The sequence below is a fragment of the Procambarus clarkii genome, chromosome 45 (genome assembly GCF_040958095.1).
Source record: "Procambarus clarkii isolate CNS0578487 chromosome 45, FALCON_Pclarkii_2.0, whole genome shotgun sequence".
NCBI lineage: Eukaryota > Metazoa > Arthropoda > Malacostraca > Decapoda > Cambaridae > Procambarus > Procambarus clarkii.
In genome coordinates, this window is record NC_091194.1 from 29167353 (window position 1) to 29187199 (window position 19847).

The window sequence follows — 19847 nt, forward strand, 5'->3', positions numbered from 1 at the left end:
AGGTAACGTCTGGGGGCAGCGGTACTGGAGATGGCAGTTAATCTTGGACAGTCCACAGTCTCCCTACAGGATCCTGGAAACGACCAAGTAAGCTGATTTAAGCCGACTAAATGTTGATTTAGAAGTTAAACGTCGTTGGTTTTCCCCCTTAACCACTGGGTAAGCAGGCTAATCGAATTATATATACACAGACACTGCACCCTACATGGTGGGGTACTAGATACCCTCACAGCACTGAGAAAACAGTACTGGCTCTTTCATGATCGCCAGACTGTAAAGTCCATTCTCAAATCCTGTGTAGTGTGTAGTGTACCGGAGGTACGACGTTCGAGTGTGTCCTTATCAAAGACCACCACTCCCTAAGGAACTATTTGTCCACCTTCACTCTTTTGATACCTCTGGTCTACACTACACAGGATCCATAAATCTAACAAGCACGAGGAACAAAATCCCAGTAAAGATATGTATTTGCATTTTCACCTGTGCAACTACAAGAGAAGTACACTTAGAAGTGACTCCTGATGTGAGTGCAGAGGCATTCATACAGACCTTTCTACCCGTCGATCCTGACCGAAGTTGATGATCTCAGACAATGGAACCATCTTGGAGGCAGGGAAGGATATCTGAGGAAGGTCTGGAACTACCTAGTTGTATGCACTGCCCTGAACCAACGGCAGTGCCACTGAAAATTTACACCCCCCCCCCCAGAGCCCCGTGGCATAGAGAATTCTACGAGCGAATGGTGGGGACAGTCAAACGTTGTTTTAGAAAACCCTTTACCGCCTAAAAGTCAATATCCAGTAGCTCCAAACCATTGTCACGGAAATTAAGTCTCGGCCAATAACCGACCACTGACCTACCTCTATAACATTAAGTCACAACATGAGCCCCTGAGCCCATCTCATCTGATGGATGGAGGACCACTAGCGTCCCTCGCTGCCGACCCGAAGATCATTCATATGTCAGAGAGCAACTTGGTTCAAATATCTGTCAAACATATAAACATCTGTCCAGAGTAATTAGTCAGTGGAATGAGACTTGGACCCAAGAGTACCTAACTGCTCTGAGAGAGTATCACTATGGGGCTAACAAACCCAACAATAAAATTCAATTACAACTTGGCAATGTTGTTCTGGTGGTTAGTGACGATGAATAAAATATATCTTGAGAATAGAGAAGGCAAAGTGCAGTGGCATAACTAGTCTCAAGCCACTAGAGAAACTAATTCCTTTGGAACTAGCAGGAAACGAAGTCGCCCAAAGACTTCCCACCCCTGCAGCTCCAATATGGGACATCCGTCCTGTACGAACTGCCGCACAACAGTGCAATATAAAACTTAAACAACATTACCATAATTCTGAAGAGGAGCAATGAAGTGTTTGCAAGTCCGAAACATTGGACTCCGACCCTTGTTTATCCCTCCCTGAATTATGTGGGAAATTTCCACATCAAATGTAAAACTATACTGAAACGGCCCTAAAAAGCCGTTAATTTGCATTGCTTCAAGTAGCTAATAAATAAATTAGTCATAAAAAGGTTATAGAGATCGGCCGCTACTTTCAACTTTTGTCACAAAATTTATCTAACTAATGTTACACTTAACATCTTCCAGTTATCAAACTTGTAACACAATAAACAAATTATTGCTATTATTCATATATTCAATAATAATCAGTTGTCAAATATACTAAATACGTCCATTTTCTCAAAATAATCATGAACTGTTTCTGGACGTTTCCAGAGCAGAGGGCAGCCATTGTAAACAAAGGCACAGCCATTAAGTGCTGTTGTGGTGAAACCTGAGCCCACAACACAAATTTCCTCCTGCAAGTTTTACAAAGCAGCGTGACATACAACAAAGGAATATAGTCACAATGTGTTGCCAAGACTCGACGCAGGAGGGAAATGCCACAGTTCGGTTTGTTTATTATCTCAGAGTTATTAGCCAATTATTTCCGTGTCTAAGAGTAATCGTTATGGCACAGTGAAACACCACTCACAAGGGTAAACATTGATACACTGTTAATCACTCAAATTTCATGTGTAACACCTGTACTTTACATGTTATTGCCTGTTCTTGTGGTGTAAATTGTTAGCATGTTAATTGTGACGCATGAAACATGAGTTGAGCTCGGGCACGCCAAGACCCCCCCCCCCCCCCCGAGACACAATAAATACCCGGAGTATACGTGTCTGGGAAACCTGATGTGTGATGACCAGCTATCACACTACACAGCATCTGTGGCTATATCATTTTTAACTAACACGTAGTAGAGTAATATAACACATTAGCAATTAAATCTACTATTTAATTACGGTAAGATTAAAATATGACACCCCTCCCAAAAAAATGTGTGAAGGGAATTTTACTGGTCAAAATAAATTATAAAATACAGTCCACCCGTAAGTAATAAATACAATTAAATACAATTTCTTTAATTAATAACCCGGTAGATTTCTCCACAGTGCTTAAATGACATACAATAGGAATATCACATTCTGGGAATCCCAGTCACCAATGTGAGAGTTTATGTAAGTGGAATAAATGAAATTGGTATAAGGAATTGAGCTCGGAAAATTTCTAAGAATTTTCTTTATTCTTTAACTTTTTTTCCTGTCGTGATATTCAAGTAGGTCGCCTGAGGAAGGACTTGCTTACCTAACACACCAGTGTAGTAAGCAGCTCATTCCTCACTTTGGGACCATGTATGAACAATTGACTAGGCGCGAGCAAACGCCGAGACCCCAATGAAAATTTAAATCCCCTCCACTAGGCCGTCGACCATCGCTATTCGCCGAAGCGAATCTAGCGAGTTGGTCAAGGGCTCTCACAACAATAATTTATTGTTGTGTGGTGCCGTATATTTGGTCCAAAACTCAGAATCAGTCTCAATTTGATTAGTCGAGTGTGAAGAACATTTGCATAACAATAATAATGTGTGGGGTGTAACGAAAAGACAGTGTTAAACATAACAACTTAGTTTATTCAATAAAGTATTAACTACTACAACAAAACAAAAAGAAATATCAATGACGTTACTCGAAATTCTTCCTGTGACACTATCAGTGACAGCTAGACACCAGCCCCTCGGACTGCACAATGAACAAACTTGAACATAAGCGTGAACACAGAGGAATCAACAAGAAACAAGAACTAGCAGATCTATAATCACAATTACAACAAATGACACAGTGAGTTCTGAAACACATCTCCAGTAACCTCCTACTGTTCTATGCCTCAGTGCAGTCTACACCTGCAATGGTGGTTGCAATGCAATCAAATCAGTAGCCTTTCAATGACAACAATGACTAATGGGTTCACTGGCAACTCCAGCACCCTTCCTCAAATTAATCCTTACGTTAACACTCCGTCCCACGGACGACCAACAATAACAATTGATTTACGTTAATAACACAATAGCATTTACGTTAATAACAAAATAACATTTACTTTAATTTAATAACTCTTACAACTGTCACTAGTAACGCGGAAATTACACAACACTCTACTTGTCGAGCATTCAGTGGGAAAATCCCATTAATCCCTGTACTACCAGACAGCTGATTAATCTCTTTACTAGTTACGTTAATTTACGTTAATCAGTTACTAATCACTCAGCGATGGTAAACTCTGATTTACAATGTCCAACGTGCTAAGAGAACGGTAATCACTCGTGATTACCTTTAGAGTAATTAATTACTATCTTAAAGATCAATAATTTAACGGTTAAATACGCAACCTTTCACACTGGCTCAGTAATTTACATTAAGGTATGAATTCCGTCTAAGCCTTCCATACTCAGACCAATTCAGGTAGTTAATAACAGTAATTAAGCACCACGTTTACGTTATTCTAAAATTACGTTAATCCTCCCACGAGTCAATCAAGTGCCGGTACTTCCGGGCAGATAAATAACGACGTTACGTTAATGGAACAATGTAGCCTTCGTGTGAATCGATCAAACAAGGATCGAGGTTAATTACTTTGACTTCCTGAAACACGTCAATTACCCGGCCCACTGACCGTTAATTACGACTGACAATACTCTAATTCTTATCTGACTGATGGTTAGGCTCTTGAGACTACCGTAGCTGTTTGCAGGAAAGTATATTAACCCAAACGTATTCTACGTTACTCAAATTGTCAAAGAACAAATTCTCTTAAAGCAATGGGCGTTCCCTTGGTTACGTTATATTAATTGCCTCGTAATCACCTCACTGAATACTGGACTTCGATGTCCTACCAGATAACAGGAGAATATAAAACCCAAGTACTCGTCTACAGCCGAGTTCCCCCACGACAATGACAAATCACACTAACAAATCACAGTGATTTATGTTACAATCCGGTTGCAATGACAATACTGCAGAACCTAGTAAAATAACATACAGGACATGAACCCTCTAGAACACTGCCCCACAATGACTACCGAGCTGCAATCACATACGGTGATTGCTCAACACTAGCAACAATCACTATCAAATAACAACCCCTTTGCAATAACACACACGACAAGTACTCTAATTTCCAAGTATTAGAATACTGCACAACACTTACTGTTGCAAATAACCCCAGTACTCTAATTACCAGCTAGAACATAGGTCCACACATTGCAATCACCACAGTAAATAACACAATAACACTGGGCAGCGTGACACTACGATTATATATATATATATATATATATATATATATATATATATATATATATATATATATATATATATATATATATATATATATATATTAGTATATTTTGGTAGCAGTCTTTCCTGTAGACATATATTATTAAATATGACCGAAAAAGTAAGATTAATAATTCTAACACGAATTTTCTCAATCTTTCGTACATTTCTTTTCACTGTTGGAGGTAAATAAAAAATCAATTCTCGAAAATTCATTTTTATTTCTAGTCTGACGCGACACGAGCGCGTTTCGTAAAACTTATTACATTTTCAAAGACTTTAGTTCACAAATACAAAACTGAATAGAACTTACGCATCTCCGATTTTATATCTACATTTGAGTGAGGTGGAAGGGGTGATGTGGCATTAACACAAGACAGAACAAGATGTGGCATTAATAGGGTATTAATTTCATCAACACAAGACAGATCAAGAGGTGATATTAATAGGGTATTAATTTCATCAACACAAGACAGAACACGAAACAATGGATATTGAATAGAAGTGTTTGTAGAAAGCCTATTGGTCCATATTTCTTGATGCTTCTATATTGGAGCGGAGTCTTGAGGTGGGTAGAATATAGTTGTGCAATAATTGGCTGTTGATTGCTGGTGTTGACTTCTTGATGTGTAGTGCCTCGCAAACGTCAAGCCGCCTGCTATCGCTGTATCTATCGATGATTTCTGTGTTGTTTACTAGGATTTCTCTGGCGATGGTTTGGTTGTGGGAAGAGATTATATGTTCCTTAATGGAACCCTGTTGCTTATGCATCGTTAAACGCCTAGAAAGAGATGTTGTTGTCTTGCCTATATACTGGGTTTTTTGGAGCTTACAGTCCCCAAGAGGGCATTTGAAGGCATAGACGACGTTAGTCTCTTTTAAAGCGTTCTGTTTTGTGTCTGGAGAGTTTCTCATGAGTAGGCTGGCCGTTTTTCTGGTTTTATAGTAATTCGTCAGTTGTATCCTCTGATTTTTGTCTGTAGGGATAACGTTTCTATTAACAATATCTTTCAGGACCCTTTCCTCCGTTTTATGAGCTGTGGAAAAGAAGTTCCTGTAAAATAGTCTAATAGGGGGTATAGGTGTTGTGTTAGTTGTCTCTTCAGAGGTTGCATGGCTTTTCACTTTCCTTCTTATGATGTCTTCGACGAAACCATTGGAGAAGCCGTTATTGACTAGGATAAGGCAGGTCCTAGTCAATAACGGCTTCTCCAATGGTTTCGTCGATATATATATATATATATATATATATATATATATATATATATATATATATATATATAAACTAAGTGAGTATGACCGGTTACTGAAATCAATGCTAGAAAAAGCCCTTAACCTCTCTCTCGATAACCTACAGTGGAAACAAGCCTCTCTTCCCGTAAGACTTGGGGGCCTCGGAGTTCGAACAGCAACGCAAATCGCTGTTCCAGCCTTCCTGTCCTCCTTATCAGCATCTGACGACCTTGTGAAGGAAATTCTACCTGCCCACTTACATCAGCTGGCAGGTGTACATGATCCCAATTTTACAAGCTGTGCCACAGAGTGGGCCTCTCGTGCAGTCCAATCACCTCAACCACCATCCCCAAAAGCCCACAAGCAATCCAGCTGGGATGGCTCCATTGTAGACCAAGTTGCTGCAGAGTGCCTGGGTGCTGCAACAACACAACACGACATTGCTCACCTCACAGCAGTACCAGCACCGCATGTAGGGGATTTCCTGTTAGCAACCCCAATGTCGGCAACTGGCATGTGTCTCACACCACACGCCCTCCGAATTGCTGTGGCCCTCCGCCTTGCTGCCCCAATCCACACCAGATATAGGTGTATTTGCGGTGAGGTGGTGGCTGACAGGTACGGCCACCATAGCCTACTCTGCCAAAGCACAGGGGGATGGCACTCGAGGCACAGTGAAGTTAACGACATCATCAAGAGGAGCCTCACCACAGCTGGATGCCCAGCTGAAAGAGAGCCCCGTTACCTAACGCCCCGTAACTCTGATGCTCTTATTGGTCGCCCGGATGGTATCACAGTGAACCCCTGGAAGAATGGCTAGCAGTTGGTATGGGACTACATGTGCGTATCAACCCTGGCTAACACCTACATTAACCTCAGTGTTACGGACCCGAGCCCGGCGTCCGAGCACGGAGCAGTGACGATCGCGCCATCTGTGGGTCAGCTCCCGAAGCCCCCTCCAAATGGACGACGCCATCTAGTGAGGACGAGATATACTGGCCACAAGGGCTAGTTTCCCGTCCTAATCAGCTCGTGACTTAGCCGCTGCTGACCTCTGGTGAGGTGGCGCTTATAGACAGCAACACCATCTATGGAGTGGATAGGTGGGCGTTTGTGTCTAAGCCTGTAAGTGAGGTGCCCTAGAGTGTAACTAGTACTGATGACGTGTCTGATTACAGAGTCGACCTGGGACTACTGTAATGGACGTTGGATCAGTCTACCCAAGGCAGCCGTAGAACCTCCACGCATTTGCTGTAGAAGCTGTGAGTCACCCCCCGGATGAACACTGTTGTGTTAGCCTGCCTGTGAGGTGGCAGAACCAGGGATTGTCGTACCCGGGGCTGACTAGTGGAGAAGACTAACCACTGGGGTGTTGTGGTGAGGAGAGTGATCTGTGGAATCACACGAGGCTCCTGCCTAGGGCTCGCAACCCTAGTATCGGTCGTGGAGTGGCCTACGCAGCGTTGCTGATTGAAACCTGCCAGCTACAGGCTGGATTTGTGGTTGACGGCCTCCACGACGGTGCACCCAGTGGGACGGTGATTTGGCTGACCTGTGGCCAGGGTAGACTCGTTACGAGAATCCAAGGATTAATCGAGAGGCCACGACAAGAGGACCAAGGGCTAAGCATCGTTGAGCACCATGAAACGTACTGAGTCTTCGGAGGAAGACAAGGGATTATAAATAAGTGTAGTAATAGTAACAGCGTGTGACTGTTTATATATTTATTTATTGGTGGTGGTGAATATATATTTAAGTTTAAGTGCAGTTTTATCCCTTCCCCTTTAATTTACTTGCGTTACCGAGCACACCCCTTGAAAGCCACTACTAACTGGGGGCCGGATACCCAAACTCTACTAACATCAGAGAAAGAACCCAGTTGCGACCCCAGAGGGCCGTAACACTCAGTGTTGCACAACCAGGTGGCGCTGCCACCCACAGGGAAGCAGCCAAATCCCGTAAGTATAGAGAACTGGATCACCACTACAATTTTGTCCCCATTGCGTCTGAGACACTCGGCGCCTGGGGTAAAAGTGCTACCAGTTTTTTGAAGGAACAGGGTTCTAGGGTCATTGAAACAACAAGGGACCCAAGAGCTGCAGGCTTTCTTTTCCAGCGCCTCAGTGTGGTGATACAGAGGGGAAATGCGCACTGCATCCAGGGTTCCTGCCTACCATCTGAGGAGCTGGAGGAACTCGACAACCTATGATAACCATCTTTGTAACCCATATGTAACTACTTTTTTGTAACAAAGTTCAAATAAAGTAAATATATATGTGTACATACAAAAGAATGGGGGTGGTAGAAGATAATATTAGTGTTCAGTGAGAAACCACAAGGTCTCCTCTGAATACTTTTTATTTTCTTCTCCGAGGCTATGGGTCCCCACATTGGCACCAGAGGTGGTACCCTCACAAACTTTATATATATATATCTTATTAAATATGACCGAAAAAGTAAGATTAATAATTCTAACACGAATTTTCTCAATCTTTCGTACATTTCCTAGTCAATAACGACTTCTCCAATGGTTTCGTCGAAGACATCATAAGAAGGAAAGTGAAAAGCCATGCAACCTCTGAAGAGACAACTAACACAACACCTATACCCCCTATTAGACTATTTTACAGGAACTTCTTTTCCACAGCTCATAAAACGGAGGAAAGGGTCCTGAAAGATATTGTTAATAGAAACGTTATCCCTACAGACAAAAATCAGAGGATACAACTGACGATTTACTACAAAACCAGAAAAACGGCCAGCCTACTCATGAGAAACTCTCCAGACTCAAAACAGAACGCTTTAAAAGAGACTAACGTCGTCTATGCCTTCAAATGCCCTCTTGGGGACTGTAAGCTCCAAAAAACCCAGTATATAGGCAAGACAACAACATCTCTTTCTAGGCGTTTAACGATGCATAAGCAACAGGGCTCCATTAAGGAACATATAATCTCTTCCCACAACCAAACCATCGCCAGAGAAATCCTAGTAAACAACACAGAAATCATCGATAGATACAGCGATAGTAGGTGGCTTGACGTTTGCGAGGCACTACACATCAAGAAGTCAACACCAGAAATCAACAGCCAATTATTGCACAACTATATTCTACCCACCTCAAGACTCCGCTCCAATATAGAAGCATCAAAAAATATGGACCAATAGGCTTTCTACAAACACTTCTATTCAATATCCATTATTTCGTGTTCTGTCTTGTGTTGATGAAATTAATACCCTATTAATACTCTTGTTCTGTCTTGTGTTGATGAAATTAATACCCTATTAATACCACATCTTGTTCTGTCTTGTGTTAATGCCACATCACCCCTTCCACCTCACTCAAATGTAGATATAAAATCGGAGATGCGTAAGTTCTATTCAGTTGTGTATTTGTGAACTAAAGTCTTTGAAAATGTAATAAGTTTTACGAAACGCGCTCGTGTCGCGTCAGACTAGAAATAAAAATGAATTTTGGAGAATTGATTTTTGATTTACCTCCAACAGTGAAACGAAATGTACGAAAGATTGAGAAAATTCGTGTTAGAATTATTAATCTTACTTTTTCGGTCATATTTAATAATATATGTCTACAGGAAAGACTGCTACCAAAATATACTAATATATATATATATATATATATATATATATATATATATATATATATATATATATATATATATATATATATATATATATATATATATAATTACTGCTGACACATGTAGCCTACAGCTATCAAACGTTACTGGGAACACTAAGGAGGTCTCGCACTCCTTAAATCACAAGGGTAAGTGATTTATCGATCCCGCAGGCCGATAAACACTACCAAGAATTACGTTACTCAACAGAGCGACGGCGGTCTCTCGCGACAGCCTCGTCACTCACCAAATTCTACGAAAATTACGTTAATACTGCAACTACCACACATATATATGTAAACCACACTTGTCACGGCCCTGGGAACAATACAAGAAATTTCCACACTCCACAATAATCATTGCCAGGAATCACTGACGTTACACACTAACCTGAGTGCTCAGTGTTGGAATTCCACACCTGTGGGATATCTGGGGCTTGACTCACTATATTAAATTAATGAAAACAATTACGAAGGACCACCCACTTTTAAGAAAAGAGGGAAACTAATAAAAAGTGATCATTAGAAACACAAGGAAGAACCAGTGTCTATGGATAAATATTAGGAAGCATAATCACTTAAATAAATTAATGGGCTGTATAGTTAATTAACTTAAATCAAAGCCTCAAACACCTACATTGGGGGGGTATTGCTAGAACTTCATATACGTCTAGGAACTAGTGTGGTTCGTGCACCAGTTCATTGTGTAATAACTAATCTTATGACCAAATTAAAGAATCTATAGAAGATTATCACCAGAAATTATAAGGATTATTAGCATTAGGAATTAATCATTCAAATAAACACAGATTATCTCCAGTGCACATGACGAGCATCCGATTAGATACAATGATGTATAAATAATCAATTTTAGAGTAAATAAATAAGTACAAAAAAATCTTAGCTTTAAGACGATTTCTAGGACATCATTCACGCCTCATCCTCGTGATCTCTGGAATTCCTCGTAGAAACACTTAGAGGTGAATAACACGAAGTTAGGTAACAGCTCGTTGACTCCTCGCATGCGAGCTGTAATTTAAGGGATATTACATAGCATTGAACTAGGCTACTTAAATCTCTATATTCATGAAATGGAAAATAAATTTGATGTGGTACTAATGTTGGATTTGTTATGGTCGCTCGATATAACGACAAGCTGCCCCGACATATACAATCTCTAATGATGCATCAAAAGGGAACTATATACTTATCTAAGGGTACAAATTATGTTGAAGCTTGCCGGTATCGCGTCTCAAGCTCAAACTTCCACAATGTCGTACTCGTGGTTGATAGCTTGGCTTGAATATCGACGCGTTATTAGTTGGCCAGTCACTGCAGATCACGTAGAACAATAATAACTCATTCTGTGTTGAGTACCAGTGTAATTCTTGCTGATAATCTCAACGTCACGTGTCTCAGACTCTGACGCCACGACCTTGTTGCTCAGTTCTGCAACACGAGACCTCCACGCCACACACAATGGCGTCTCGATACACAATGGCTTCTTCCCCAACCGCGTCCCGCATTCGCCACAGAAATTATTTATCACGAATAATATTATTTTGCGTAATTGTGGCTGAAAGACTTTAATAAAGACTAGGTTGTAATTCTGGGGATTTAAATATTATTACTTTCTCGTTTTATGGTAGTAAACAAGAAATGGAGAAGATTTTAAGTTTCTCCTTGACATTCACGCGTGACGGTAAAATTATTACTTGATAACAATTGTGACTAAAACTCTCGATTTAGAGTTATTTTGGAGTTATGTTATCCATAAATAACTATCACACGGAATACTGATGATTTTAGAGAATCACATTCAATTCTCTAACACACTGGATATAAATGTGTTTAACTAGGTATAATCTGACGCAATACTGGTGCTTGGTTTCGTAAGAATTCCAGTATCCATATGCAGATATAATAGTTAATTCATGTGAACATTTCTGTTAGTAAGTTTTAGTAACTACAGTAATTAGTATATTTTAATACTAATTTATTATAATACAATAGTATTGTATTAGTGTTGGAAATTTCCAACAACACCTGCAAGACTACACATGGGATAATATCATTCTGTCCCACGGACAATCAAAATGATTTAATTACCACAATGGAATAATATAATTATTAGGTATACTCTGTTCCCATGTGTACCTACACTCACACACACACTGTATGTCTGTGTACACAAGACATAAGTCACTCTGGACTGACAACATGACTACAAAGGGTGATTATCTCCTCGTCCACACTTCACTTCACCTCCACAGGTGCTGTGTGACAATGTGACGGAACACCTGACTTCGAATTCAAGCTTTAGAGACTAACTGATCACCAGAAATACACACACAGGTACTTATTCATTCATACTGCCGGCTTACACACAATTCCCATACATCAGGCACCTAGCTACGGGTGACTGGCTCACAGTGGTGGAGATGACTATAGGTAGTGGGACGCTAGGTGGCGGGTGGTAGGCTTAAGCGGAGACCTCCCCACCTTTCCCGAGCAAGAGTAGTCAACACTTTTGGCCCTAAAACACTGACTCGAGATTTTTCCACGAATTTCTATGAGAAAACTGCCCCTGAACACTTGGCATGAATTTCCCCGTTCCCATCGACTGCTACAGAGCACTAACTGCATAGGTCTTTAATCACTGGTATGGGATCTACGAGTCTGTTACTGCTCGTATGCACCCAGAACTATCCCAGAACTTTTTTCACTCTAAATTTCTACCCCTCGACGATGACTCCAGCTGGATTCTGACTGTGCAGCTGGTGGTGTTGGTGGAGGCGGTAGTGGAAGAGCTAAGGAGACAGTCACCACGACGTCGTCTTGTCCAATTTGGCCGAATGGGCAAGAGAGAGACGTCCAGGTATGGTGATGACTGGAGCAGAATGATGCTGGAGAGAGAAACGCCAGCGATTTTCCACGTCCTCCTCGAAATAGCCAATGAGAGGAAGGCATACAGCGGCCTACCCCTCTTAACCAATCAGCAACTGGGTAGCATGACCCCTAGGGCGACTCAAAGATGGCCGACCAACATGTTGGCTCAAGATGTTTACTAAGATTGCGGCTGTTTCCATGACGACGACTCAAGTGGCTAGCGTGGGAGGCCCACAGCTCACCCACGCCATCCCAGGCCTAGCGGTTCCTGCGCAAACTTGAGTCTCGCTCCAAGCCATACAATAGATGATGCTATTGGCTCTAGCACTGTCCACAGACATGCTACCCCGGCCAGGGTAACATTTCTGGACTGCTGATGACTGGGGTTCTCACATGAGCCTAAACACTAGATGTTTCGGTTGCTGGTTACCAAACTTAAGTCCACACACTTAACAAGTGCACTTAACAAGTGTACTGGCTCCCACAGGCATAAGAGCACTATTGTAAGTGAGTTGGTGAACCATCTCCTCACAACCAACTCAAAACAAACATTGTGAGAGCCACACAAAATTTACAGATATATAACAAAGCACAAAGAAACCATAAGCACAGTCAGTAACAAACCTTCTAAAAATTCAATCAAAATGAATATTCACAACATAACTGCTTACACATCACAACCACATTGAAGTAAAACCAAAATAGTGCAGTACAGGACAATTCAAACATATCAGAAACAAATTACAGATACACTGAAATTAATGGACCAATAAAACACATATTTGATAACACAACCAAGCATATACAACCGTGACACTCAACTCAAGAATAAGAAGGCAAACGGAACATGTTGGAATTACGAAATATTCCAGAGTATTAGTAGTAGCTGCTGAAAGTAAAAATAATGTTGTCTAGACTGTGTACCTGGGAACACCCAGTGCATAGGTTTGAATCCTCATCACGACTCTTACGGATTTTCTCAATTATAATGTTATTATTTAAATACAAAATAACAACTATAGAAATAACAAAACGTAGCAAATATTCAGTACGTACCAAGTATTCAAAAAGTACAGTAGGTATATACAAGAATGATATAAACACACAACTTCACACTATTTTTAGGGGGGTGATTTATACAAATACAGGAGGCACATACAAAATGAATAAAGGAAACCACCAAATATTAACCACTTCCACAGATCTCACACAACATTGAACCATCCTGAATACTAGCACCAAAAATATTTCACAATATAATTACAAAATATACGTGTTTTGTTTTACACAGTAAGTGCAATTTACATTGTAAGTGTGACTTACGTTGTAATTGCAACTTATGTTGTAAGTACAAACTGTATAAAAACAAACAGAATGGAAACCACAAGACCCTCCAATTAAAAAATAGCACAAATCACAGGCTAAGAATAAAACAGGCAGAAAGGTTTAAACAAGACATAAAAATAAAGGTCCCACAAAGCACAGAGACTCACCCTAAAGATCACAGACTGACCAAAACATCCAATCACAACACTGACGAAAAAAATGATAACTTCAGCAACTGAAAATTATTACTAATGCAACAGACCTAAAACCGGAAGAAAAAACACCTACGGAAAGAGACTCAAACTTCAAGCCTCAGGCAAATCAGACAAGAAAATAAACAAACAACTGCTAAAACTTAAAAAAACTATCCGTAAAATGATTGTTAAACTCTCCCTGAGCACCAACCGTAAGCACCAGGAATTGTACTATATTCTTTCCCTGAAAACTGCAGAAACAGCAATATACCATTCCTACTTCTCAACCTACACACCCATAATAAGTAATCCGAGATCAACATAAGCAAGTTATTTCGGTCTTTTTGAACACGAAGGAACAACATCAAACATCAACAGCCTCAACAGATCTGTAAGTAATTCAGATCAACACCGAACTACAGTAGTGCCCGTCAACTAGTTCACCAATGTTGCCTTTTGTCCTCAACAATAGACCACATGTAAGGCACTTTCACATGAAAGACCATTTCAGAAATATGCAAATATGATCAGTATCCTTAATTCCCAACATTAGTGGTCTATCATTAGTCAGCAGCATCACGTGTAAAATTCAAAATTTCTTTGCCTTGCGGCATGTTTCATGTTTAGCCTACTAGCTATTACCCTCGTGCTGTGTCTTGTGGCGTGTTTGGGAAATTTGAGTATACATCGGATATATGCAACATTTGTCCATTCCCCAGGATGCCACCCACAACAGTCGACTAACACCCAGGTTCCTAATCATTGCTAGTTGAACAAAAGCTATGGGTGAAAGATGATTTGTCCATACGTCTCGCCTTACTCTATCTTAGGTGGATATTCCTACAAATGTCCCCAAGGAAGGGTTCACTGGTAGCCAGAGTTTCAGCAGGACCCATCCTAAATTTGTGTTTAAGATTCTAACCTGCTGCTCTACCTAGTTCATGTTTCACAATACTTCACCATACATCATCCTTTTCAATAGTAGGAACTTTCCCACTCATAGCACAGTCTCGACCACACAAATTAAGGGACACCTCGACACACTGTTTGCTGTGAATTTCCACCTCAAACACAAGCTGACCCTTTTCATAGGCCCCATATCTTTGCGGCCTTGTCCTTCATACAGATCACATCAATTTTCTGTAACTAACTCTCAGAAAATTTACGACATTTGTGTGTTTTCAAGGCTGCCAGCAAGCTTCAGCGGATTCTTAACCCTGAGAGTTCGGTGGCAACCATAAATAGAATAAAAAAATTTGGGGGTCTTTCCATTGGTACATTTGCTAGCCTGAGTTTATACTGGAAGATTGCTGGCTGCCCTACCTGGTGGTTGTTTTTCACTGAAGAGGCTACGGTTGGCCTCAGTACGAAGACTTACGTGCCACTGCTGAGAAGGAAGGAATCAACTGGGCTGACTTTTAACTGTAGAGTGTCCACAATGTGATCAGCAATATTCTGTTTGGTGTTGCGTATGTGAAATTGGACGGTCTGGCTGGTCTTCAGGTCAATCGTGATGATCAGCCAGAGAATTATCACCACCAGAATTAACTCCCAAAATGTATGTAAGATGTAAATAAACAAAAAAAAATATATTTTAGTATATATTTTTGCTTTAAAATCAACATTTCTGGTTTTAGCCAAAAATGCTTAGTAGAGGTATAAACTCATTATTTAGAGACTAATCTTAAGAGACTAATTTAATGCTTTAGAAATGTTATAGATCTGATACTTTCAATAATTATTGCTTAATAACATAGTCATACTGAAAATTCACTGTATAATCTTACCACGATTTTTAGCTTTTGTTCATGTAGAGATGTAATTAGGAAATCATGTCCTCGTTCAAATATAGTTAGCTTCCTTTCCTGGTCCTTCGGGTACTCCGTCGAGTTAGCCATGAAGCTGAACTTTTCACCGACATTTAGACTCACATGCACTCGTCTCTCAGACTGTAAAATTGACAATCATAGTCATTTAGTTATATGATGAATATTGAAAATCAACTTAATCAAATAAAAATCTGAAATTTCAGAAAGAAATCTGAAATCTGAAATATTTTATAATGAATATACATCAATGCATGTTATATATATATATATATATATATATATATATATATATATATATATATATATATATATATATATATATATATATATATATATATATATATATATATGTCGTACCTAGTAGCCAGAACGCACTTCTCAGCCTACTATGCATGGCCGGATTTGCCTAATAAGCCAAGTTTTCATGCATTAATTTTTTTTCGACTACCTAACCTACCTAACCTAACCTAACCTAACATTTTCTGCTACCTAACCTAACCTAACCTATACAGATAGGTTAGGTTAGGTTAGGTAGGGTTGGTTAGGTTTGGTCATATATCTATGTTAATTTTAACTCCAATAAAAAAAAATTGATCTCGTATATAATGAAATGGGTAGCTTTATCATTTCATAAGAAAAAAATTAGAGAAAATATATTAATTCAGGAAAACTTGGCTTATTAGGCAAATCGGGCCTTGCATAGTAGGCTGAGAAGTGCGTTCTGGCTATTAGGTACGACATATATATATATATATATATATATATATATATATATATATATATATGTCGTACCTAGTAGCCAGAACGCACTTCTCAGCCAACTATGCAAGGCCCAATTTGCCTAATAAGCCAAGTTTTCATGAATTAATTGTTTTTTGACTACCTAACCTACCTAACCTAACCTAACCTAACTTTTTCGGCTACCTAACCTAACCTAACCTATAAAGATAGGTTAGGTTAGGTTAGGTAGGGTTGGTTAGGTTCGGTCATATATCTACGTTAATTTTAAATCCAATAAAAAAAAATTGTCCTCATACATAATGAAATGGGTAGCTTTATCATTTTATAAGAAAAAAATAGAGAAAATATATTAATTCAGGAAAACTTAGCTTATTAGGCAAATCGGGCCTTGCATAGCAGGCTCAGAAGTGCGTTCTGGCTACTAGGTACGACATACATATATATAATATATTCTTAAGACAGGAGCGTCCGACTTGAGATAATAGCAACTTTCGCCGGGTCCTATTAGACATACTTTTTTGTCCTTTTTGGCTGTAATATCATTAGAATTTGGATACATATTATGATTATAAGGTATTTTATAATTAAATTTATTATATTGATATGTGTCACATATTGCTTAAATTTGGCAGAGCTGTGGAATAATAAGCTAATGTAGGATTGGTTAAATTTTCTAAGACTTTACTAGTGCTAGTCGTTCTAGAAAAACAGAACGGTTTTTGCTCTTCAATTTATGTACGTTTCGGTGAACATCGATATATGTAATATATTTACATACAAGCTGTAATGTAATATATTTACATACAATACATAGCTGCAAGGGCAGCTATGTATTATCCGAGATTCCTTTAATGTAGTGTGCAGCTGGGGGGTAGGATAGGTGTGCTAGCTGCTCACTGTGGTTATCAACAACGTTAAAGTTCTAAAGTAACGGCACAAGATTGTGAGATCTTGCCAGATGCAGGTCGTGTCTGATCTCGTCCCGGAAGTGCAGGGAAGTTCATGGAAATTTTTATTTTGTGGGCTAATGTTTGCGGAAGACCATAGTATGGGACCGATACAGGAAGTTTGCAAACAAGAGGGAGAAAGGATTTCCTGACGCCATGTGCATAATATATAATTTATTAAAATTATAGGTAAAAAAAAGTATGTGCACATAGAAATGGGGATAATTGTCTTTATGTAATGTGTTGTTAGCAAAGCTAAACATCTGCTGCGCCCGTATGTTAACACTCACACACCTTCCAGCAATAACGGCACCTAACCCACTGACGTATGCAAGGTACAATAAGGAGCTCATAATGATGCTTGAGAAAATTTGTTTGTACAAGTAACTGTCGTGAGTAAATACATTTACTTCGAGAGGAACAAATCCACAAGGGCCGTGATGAGGATTCGAAAAGGATTCGAGAGGGTTATTGCTAGGAATGGCCACACCAGTGCTTAGTAAAGAAGCAACACCTCACCTCACTTGCGTTGCCACTTTTTTTTATTATTATTCTTTTCTACCACAGACGTGGCCACACATTAACAATGCTAAGCAGCATATATTCATTTTCTTCTGTCCTCCATGGACAGGGATAGAGATTTGTTAAACATATAGTTCAGGAATTTATTGAACAATCATCCACAGAAGGTGATTGTAGTACTTTAAAAATGCTAGGCAAAGCTACATACGTAAATACATAAATACACAGATTTACGTATGCCCTACATAAAGTGTTCGATGTGTCTTTTACATAGTGTCATAACGTGCATTTACAAAGGTGAAAAGGAATTCTGGTCAGCTTCCACATATACTTTATACACATACATATACACACACACATATACGTACATATATACATACATACATACATATATACACAAATACATTTGTCTCTTTTACTCTGACAGGGTGAGATAACTGATAGCAAAACTAGTGTGCAATTAAGCACTTAATCACTGAAGGTGATTAAGGTGCTTGCACAAGCTCAGGTTATAGAGTTACATCAAATACATTCATTGTATAATTGATACATTACATGGTCAATCTAGGGTACAAGTCCAATATATCATCAAGTGTTCCAGTACTCATATAGTAGTTACAGCATACTTTAGCCCAGGAGGGTGAAAGTCAGTCAGCATGGGACATTCTACAATATAATGTTCAAGGGAGTGCATGTTTTCTCTTTCACAAAGTTGACACATTGTGTACTCGACATTTGGGTTTTGAGAAAGCTGCCAGATACGTCTATATCCCAGGCGTATTCTGGCCACTATAACATCACACTGCTGAGTTCTTTTTCTATTAGTCCCATATGTGAATGTCTCCTCACGATATCTATCATAAAATTTAATGCTACAACTTTCAGGTCTTTGTGAATTTGTTAGGTCGGTGAGATTTTCATTAGATATTTGTTTAAGTATTCTCTTTGTCACTGCTAATAAAACACGCATATCAATGTCTACCACTGGTTTTCTACAGGCTGTCTTTGCAAGCTTAACAGTGTCATGCCTTGAGATACCAACATTTGATGGTATCCATAGGAATTTAATTTCAAATCTCTTTTCTTTGGCAGCTAAAACATTCATTCGAATATCACTGACTATTTTCTGGGTGTTATTGCTATGTGCGTTCAATGCAGGGAGTGCACTCTGCGAATCACAGTATACAAGTCCACTGCTTTTGTCTATTAAAAATTCCGTGGCAAGGTATATGCCTGCAAGTTCGGTTTGAGTTGTACTTGCCCAGTCATTGACGCGCTTCATTGCTGTATATACGAGGAGATTGTTCAAATATATTACATGCGCAACCGGTACATCGTCCACCTTCTTCTACAGAACCGTCGTTGTAACACTGATACACATCGTTACCCACACCCTGAGTACTCTCAGTGATGCTTTTCAGTGTTAACTGTTTTAATAATGTAGAGTGTACACTATCTTTTTTGGGTTCATTTACAAAATCAACTGCTAGATCCAAGTTATCCCATGAAGTAATTGGTTGATTAATCGTTAATTGAGTTGGGTACATATTTAATATTTTGATGGAGTTGGTTACCTTGTAGAACCAAAATGTATAATCAAATTTCGCTCTTCTTCTACAGACCTCAGGTGAGTATAGCATATTAGAAAGTTTAGCTTGAAACTTCATGTGTTGCCGAGATCTACTCAATACCTTCACGCCGAAAACTGTGCTAATAGACAAAATTCTCTCACTTGTGGTAGGTAATTTTAATTCAGCTCTCATATTAACTATTCTCTTCGACTTTGGAGCCCCAAGGATGAGGCGCATAGCTTCATTTTACAAGGTTTCAAGAGATTTTAGCT

The 19847-nt window shown here is 39.4% G+C and overlaps 1 protein-coding gene across 1 annotated transcript in view; it reads right to left on the reverse strand.

The window, feature by feature from the left end:
* Window positions 1–19847, reverse strand: part of LOC138349749 (extended synaptotagmin-3-like) — a 493790-nt gene that overhangs the window by 32274 nt on the left and 441669 nt on the right. The window contains exon 12 of the mRNA XM_069300993.1: window positions 15753–15914. Coding sequence (XP_069157094.1) covers window positions 15753–15914 — 162 coding nt within the window. The remainder of the gene's footprint in view (window positions 1–15752; window positions 15915–19847) is intronic.